Source organism: Micropterus dolomieu, linkage group LG22, assembly GCF_021292245.1.
Source record: "Micropterus dolomieu isolate WLL.071019.BEF.003 ecotype Adirondacks linkage group LG22, ASM2129224v1, whole genome shotgun sequence".
Lineage (NCBI taxonomy): Eukaryota > Metazoa > Chordata > Actinopteri > Centrarchiformes > Centrarchidae > Micropterus > Micropterus dolomieu.
The window spans coordinates 8,660,335-8,667,768 of NC_060171.1; the positions used below are offsets into that span (position 1 = coordinate 8,660,335).

At 39.4% G+C, this 7,434-nt stretch overlaps 1 protein-coding gene across 4 annotated transcripts in view; it reads left to right on the plus strand.

Moving 5' to 3' along the window:
* LOC123961654 (AP-3 complex subunit beta-2) overlaps nt 1-7,434 on the plus strand; it is a 51,842-nt gene that overhangs the window by 17,047 nt on the left and 27,361 nt on the right. For all 4 annotated transcript variants that reach the window (XM_046037191.1, XM_046037192.1, XM_046037189.1 and 1 more), the window contains 7 exons: nt 375-450; nt 1,007-1,081; nt 1,429-1,524; nt 1,698-1,858; nt 2,405-2,471; nt 2,833-3,015; nt 4,562-4,759. In XM_046037191.1, coding sequence (XP_045893147.1) covers nt 394-450; nt 1,007-1,081; nt 1,429-1,524; nt 1,698-1,858; nt 2,405-2,471; nt 2,833-3,015; nt 4,562-4,759 — 837 coding nt within the window. In that variant the 5' untranslated portion in view covers nt 375-393. The remainder of the gene's footprint in view (nt 1-374; nt 451-1,006; nt 1,082-1,428; nt 1,525-1,697; nt 1,859-2,404; nt 2,472-2,832; nt 3,016-4,561; nt 4,760-7,434) is intronic.

The following is a 7,434-nucleotide window of genomic DNA, read 5'->3' on the forward strand; positions in this document are numbered from 1 at the left end:
GCGAGCTTGTATGATACTAATAGACCCAAAGGCTTACAGTTGCACTGGGTCACATCTTCAGCAAAAATACTCTCTCTGAGACATCAACATGTTTTAGGGATTATGCCACTTTCCAATTACCCTGCTTTTATGAGCTACAGTTTCAAAGGTTTCCATATTTTGCAAGTTTGATTTCCCACTTCAAAGAGAATAATTTCTGGGTCAGACTTACAGACTTTGAAACATTTTGAGCATTGAATGGAAATTGTAAAACAGATCTGTATTTCTTGTTTGAGGCCTTTAGTAATAAGAGTTTTGCTATATTGGTAAAAAAATAAAAATAAAAAAAAAAGCTGCCAAGCTGTGAGCTAAGTTGCAATGTTTTTCTCTCTCAGACATGATGACTTGAAGGAGATGCTGGACAGCAACAAAGACTCCCTGAAGCTGGAGGCAATGAAGCGGATTGTGGCTGTGAGTATAAATAATGTTTACTTAGGGCATTCACTGATTGGCAGGTACCGCTGCATGTTGAGGGAAAGGACAAAGGCATGGAAAGGTCTGAGAAAAAACGTCTAATATGTACATCACAAAATGCATTTAAATTTCAGTCAGACAACCGTAAAGACCCAAAACTTGTCCTCTGTACTCAACTTGATGTCATAATTTTGTTGATAAAGATCTCCGTATAACAATGCTGCTATGAGAGATGCAGATCACATAGTTAAGTGTAGTTAAGATCCTGAAACTAAGAGATTTAATATCCTTCAGCTGCAAGAAAAAGGCAGTTTTAGATGATACAGCTATAGTGGTAAGAGATACAAACTGCGCAGTCAGCTGTTAAATATTAATAATTTGTGTCAGATTCTTTTTTCTGAAGCTCCACACCCAGCTTTTCATTCATTACGAGGAGGGAAAATGAAAGGGAGGGAAAGTACGAGAAGGAACTGGAATAAAACTTTAAAAAAGTTGCACCTGTGAAATTCACATTGCAGATTGTTTTGCTTTCAGCTGTGTGTTTTCTCTGCAGATGATCGCCCGAGGTAAAAATGCATCAGATCTCTTCCCTGCTGTGGTGAAGAACGTGGCCTGTAAAAACATTGAGGTTCGTACTGAACCCAGTGTTGCTTTCCTTATTATTATTTGCTCCATTTCTTCAGCTTGTGTAGTTTTATGTGGTAAATTTTTTTTCTTTCACTATTAAGTCGTTTCTTTATTTAGCTTGCTTCTAATTTGTACATGATCTTATCACATTTTTAAAAGCCCCTTGGGGTTTGGCTTTATCTCACCTGAACAAAATTGCCATTTTCCACTCCTTTTTAAGATTCTTATCAGTTTGCTCCATCTCTTCACTTCAGATTTATCTCTGAAAATAATTGAACTAATCTACATAATTTGGATTAAACCCATTTTTTCATTGGCCTGTGTCCCTCTTACTGCTCCTCCCTACAGGTGAAGAAGCTGGTGTATGTATACTTGGTGCGTTATGCCGAGGAGCAGCAAGATCTCGCTCTGCTCTCCATATCCACGTTTCAGCGAGGGTTGAAGGTATACCAGTTTAGCACCATCATCAGACCAAAATGTTCATTTGTCCAATACCTTGGTTTATGACCAAATACCTGCAGAACAAATTACATTCCTATCAACCTGAGCTGTATGAAGTGTTTAATGCTATTAGCAAATGTTAGCATGCCAACAGGCTTTGCTCGGTACTTTTGCAGGATCCGAACCAGCTGATCCGAGCCAGCGCTCTGCGAGTCCTCTCCAGCATCCGAGTCACGATCATTGTACCCATAATGATGTTGGCCATCAAAGAAGCTGCTTCTGATATGTCTCCATACGTCAGGAAGACAGCTGCTCACGCAATTCCTAAACTCTACAGGTGACCTACCAAGACTTTTTCAGCCCAATTACAAAACTGTCACTATTCGTGATTCCCCGAGTTGGCTGTAAAGACAACATTGTCAACTCTGACATAATATGATCATTTCTTTTTTTAGATAATATCAACAACTTTGTGTAACAGCTTATTAGGAGGACCTTATAAGTGCTTAGTGGAAGGTGCCTACTAGTTATAGATGTTACTGGTTGAACAGAGGCTTGAACAGTGATTTAAAAGAGCATAAGTAATACATTTGTCAGTCAGAAATCTGTTTTTGAGAATTTCTTATTCACTTTACAGCCCAATAGAGAGTTCTGAGACCCAGTTTGAGAGCCACTAGGCTAAGATCAAATGTTGCTATGACTCACTGCCATTGTGAAATTAAAGCCCTTTATGGCAGTAAAAGGTACATCCTCCAGAATTCCATTACTGCTCTGACAGTAAAATCCATTTGTTTTATACTCAAGAGTGTGATTTTTTAAGAACAAATGATTGCTAACTGTCAACATTTCTTATTTCATGCGTTTGAATGATTTATTCTTTCAGTTTGGATCCAGAACAGAAGGACCAGCTGATTGAAGTCATAGAGAAACTCCTCGCTGATAAAACCACGGTGGGTTTTTACGCTACTGATCCAGTATTTTTTCCACCAGATTTTTGAAAAATGCAAATACAAGTTTGATAAATAATCAGGACCAGCTTCTGTGCAGAGCACCAGTTTGCATTCAATGCTTCACTTGTTTCAAGGCTTATTATTTGTTTAACCAGTCTCCCTCTTCACCATGCAGTTTTTGCACAAACTGTTGGATTTTCTAATAGAAATATACCAAAAACAGAAATAGGCTTTCACCGTTACAGGTTTCCTGTTCAACCTAAGATGCAATCTCAGAGTGCACTCTCCTGCACAAGGTTTTTTAACAACATTAATTATTAACATCATCAACACCTGTTCTATGATTAAAAATGTGCTGCAGCTGGTGGCAGGAAGCGTTGTCATGGCTTTTGAGGAGGTGTGTCCGGAGCGCATTGACCTGATCCACAAAAACTACAGGAAGTTGTGTAACCTTCTGATTGACGTGGAGGAGTGGGGGCAGGTCGTCATCATCAACATGCTGACCCGCTACGCCAGGACCCAGTTCCTTAACCCAAACATCAATGTGAGTTAGAAACACATACAGAATCACTACAGTCCCCAAAATTTTAAAAGTTTATAAAAGTGTAACCAATGCTCACTGGCTCACTAGTTGATCAGCTTTATTTATTTATTCCATGGTGACTCATGGTAGCCTTCTTAGATCACCAGTTTAATAAGTTAAACTAGCAACTAGGACAACAACTAAAAGTATTTTTCATTAACGATTACTCTGTTGCATTATTTAGTTCTTTTTGATTTATTGATAAGTAATTAAGTCTTTAATGACAGAAAATGGTGAACATGCTCATCACAACTTCTTAGAGCCCAATGCCATGTCTTTATATAACTTCTTTTGTCTGACCAACAGCCCCAAAAAACAAAAATAAGTAATTTTACAGTGAAATAAAACACAGAAAAGCAGCAAATCAAGTGTTTGTTATTGGATTTTTCCCTGATAATTGACTTAAGTTAATAGTAGGGATGTTACAATATACTTTGCTCATGAGACGAGACGGTACACGGTACTGGGTTCACATGAACAAGACGAGCCAATATTTTAACACTTTAAAGAAATCTTCAATGGCGTATTATATGACTGGAAATATTGTCTTTTATTCAACTTAAAGTCACAGAATGCAAAACAATACAGGTGTATTCTGAAATGTTTCTTACATATTGTTACTGTCACTCTGTTGCTGTTTTTTTCCACCGGGTACCCAAAATGCTGCCCTACAAACGATTTAAATGTAGTGAGCGCATCATCTATGCTAATTTTGGTAAGACGTCTTTTCACCGTGAAGAGATATATCGTGGCACGAGATCTCCTCACACGCCTGGTGAATAGATGATCAATTGTCGATCAATATGTCAATTGACTAATCATTAAATGCAATACACTTTATAGGAATTTGTTCACATAAAATACTATGTACTGTAACTGTATATTGTATAATTGTATGTGTATATTACTTACTAAACTAACAAAACTCAGAAGTAAGTTTACTTGTTGTGTTGTCAACAATAACTAATTTGCATACTAACAGGATTTTGGGAGATTACTGTGCAACAAAAGTGTATTGGTGCAATAATAACTTTTATTTTGTTGGATTAATTATATTCTTCCAGTTCTGTCATTGTGACTGTGCAGAGGTACAAATTGAAACCATCCTATCATTATTTTTCTCTTTCACCACTGCCAACTTGGTGATTTTTTTTCTGCCATTATCAGTTTTTCAGACCCACCTGTCAACTTATTTTATTGTAATTGACCAGCAACAAATTGAGCAATTTTCATGCCGTGTTGAACATTGTTATTGTGGTAATTCCCCATGCATGTGGTGACAAATTGGTACAACCAGTTTTCTGCGCTCCATGTTTGTCTAATGTGGGGAGGTTTAATGATGCTTCTCATACAGAGTTGCCACTTTTTAACAAATATATTCAAGAGCAAATGACCATCTGGTGACTTCTTAAGACTTAAGCAGGCAATAACTGATTTCCATGCAAGTGAGATTTCTGTCTTTCTGTTTGTTTCCCAACACGCTGTTACATCCCCACTGTCTCTGCAGGAGTCCCTTCTGGAGGAGGGAGGTGGTGGGGACAAGACCTTCTATGGCTCAGAAGAAGATGACGACGAGGACGAGGAGGAGAAAGAAAAGAAGTCAGAGGCTCCAGCCATGGCCAAGAGGAAGCCGTATGTGATGGATCCAGACCACCGGCTGCTGTTGAGGAACACAAAGCCGCTCCTGCAGAGCCGCAACGCAGCTGTGAGACCACTGCACACACCTTATATCAGACACTGCTCACTAACTCTCACTTTGAGTCAGTTGCCGTGGTAGAGACCATAATTATTTTCTCTCTGACATTATTCTACATTGAGCAGCAGGTTGATGTTGTGAGCAGTCAAGGCCTTCAAATGCACAAGTTTTCCTCATGTTAACAAGCAGCCGTCCAGCTAAAGTGTCCTTGAGCGAAACACACAATTAGGGACACACAATCAGAGCTGACCTTTCACTCTGAAACGGGGACAAGTGATAATTTCCCGAAGGAAATTAATAAAGCATCACATCACATTAGTGCTGCTGTGGTCACCTTGGAAGGCCTGTTTTGTTCCATGTAAGATGTTGTGAAATTCCACCGTCACACATTATTCTGCCTTTGTACTGCTGTAGTCAAGCTGGTTACATCAAGGCGGTTTAAGATTAACTCCATCCCTGAGGCAACAAATGTGCTTCCTTATCTTACATGTAGTAAAGCAGCCAATCAGTGAGCACTGTAATTGCGCTTTATGCAGCTCACTGTTTTGCACCGTTTTAAATAATTAATATCTGTCTTCCCTTTGCCTTGATGTCTTTGAATAAATTATCGTGGGCCTGTTTGAAGCTCTTATTTTACCCACTGTTCTCTAGTGAATCCCTGTGGTGAAAATATCACAGGGTTTCCGCGGGGTCTTAAAAAGTCTTAAATTTCAAAATCAAAATTTAAGGCCTTAAAAAGTCTTAAATTTGCTTAAGTTTGTGTTCTAGGTCTTAAATAATTTTAAACAGATCTTAATTTTCCAACCTCGTATGTAACGCTACCTCTGTTGCTCAATGAAAGGCTCCCGCAGCGCTCAATGTTTTTTCCTCCCGTGGTGTTGCAGTTCTTTCTTTCACTAGTCCAAATATAATTTGCTGTATTACGACTACAAAGACCAAAATGCAATCGTGTTATCGCCGCAAGTCTCTTTCGGGTTATACCACAGACAGAAAAACCTTAGTGACTCTTGACTGAAAGAAACAGAAACACTTGCTAGCAACGTATTTGAAGCGTACTGTAAAATTTCACATGATCATTAATGATTTTCAGTAAGCTACGGTAACAGTCACATAGCTATCTCCCTGTCCTCATTCTTCAAGGGACGAGCGAATGTGAGGGAGAGCGAGGAAAAGATAAGCATTAAGTTGTCAGGTTACAGCTCTGTCCTGTACATCTTGATAGTTAAATTAAATGAAAAAGAAAGGACGCTGTTGACCACAGAAGAGCTGAGGTTAGTAGCGTTAAAGCAAATTAGGGATGCAAACTAGTTCTTTTAAGCTAATGAGGAGGAGATTATACTTTTGGATTTTAATGTACAAATGAAATGCTTGTAATTGTACAGAAGGGAGGTAGATCTCATGTTGCCTATTTATATTAATTTCTACAAATGTATAAAGCAGTAAATTAAGACACAAAAGGAAAACATTAACAGACCTATGTGTAATAATTCTGAGGTCATATTAACAGTGTTTTCCTGCCATTATAAGGCTCAAATTGCTTGGTGCTGCACCACGAATGTAAAATTATTGTGGAGAGCTGTCACGAGTCTGAGATGAAGTGCAAACAGGAGAGAGCCCAAACGCAAGACACTGGAGCAGAGATGCAGTTCAGGGATTTCAACAAAAGCAGGACCTCAGGCTTACAGGCAGTGGAGGCATCCAAAATCCAACAGACTTAAACAGCAGAAGAACAGGCAGAACACAGAAGACACAACAGAACCTATACATGCTACAGTGACTATGAACAGAAACACCAAACATTTATACACAGGGACTAACGAGCAGGGCGGGAGCAACACAGGTGACAGGTATCAGGACTGACTAGACAGGCAGGCAGAGAGACAGCTGGCAGGCAGGCAGATTACTGAGGGGGAACAGACCTAACACAGGTTACTGAACACTAAACATATCAGAGAAATATACAGGTGCTGGTCATATAATTAGAATATGATCAAAAAGTTGATTTATTTCAGTAATTCCATTCAAAAAGTGAAACTTGTAAAATGTATACATTCATTCTGCACAGACTGATATATTTCAAGTGTTCATTCCTTCCTGACAACTAATGAAAACCCCCAAATCAGTATCTCAGAAAATTAGAATATTGTGAAAAGGTTCAATATTGAAGACACCTGGTGCCACACTCTAATCAGCTAATTAACTCAAAACACCTGCAAAGGCCTTTAAATGGTCTCTCAGTCTAGTTCTGTAGGATACACAATCATGGGGAAGACTGCTGACTTGACAGCTGTCCAACAGATGACCACTGACACCTTGCACAAGGAGGGCAAGACAAAAAGGTCATTGCTAAAGAGGCTGGCTGTTCACAGAGCTCTGTGTCCAAGCACATTAATAGAGAGGCGAAGGGAAGGAAAAGATGTGGTAGAAAAAAGTGTACAAGCAATAGGGATAACCGCACCCTGGAGAGGATTGTGAAACAAAACCCATTCAAAAATGTGGGGGAGATTCACAAAGAGTGGACTGCAGCTGGAGTCAGTGCTTCAAGAACCACCACGCACAGACGTATGCAAGACAAGGGTTTCAGCTGTCGCATTCCTTGTGTCAAGCCACTCTTGAACAAGATACAGCGTCAGAAGCGTCTCGCCTGGGCTAAAGACAAAAAGGACTGGACTGCTGCTGAGTGG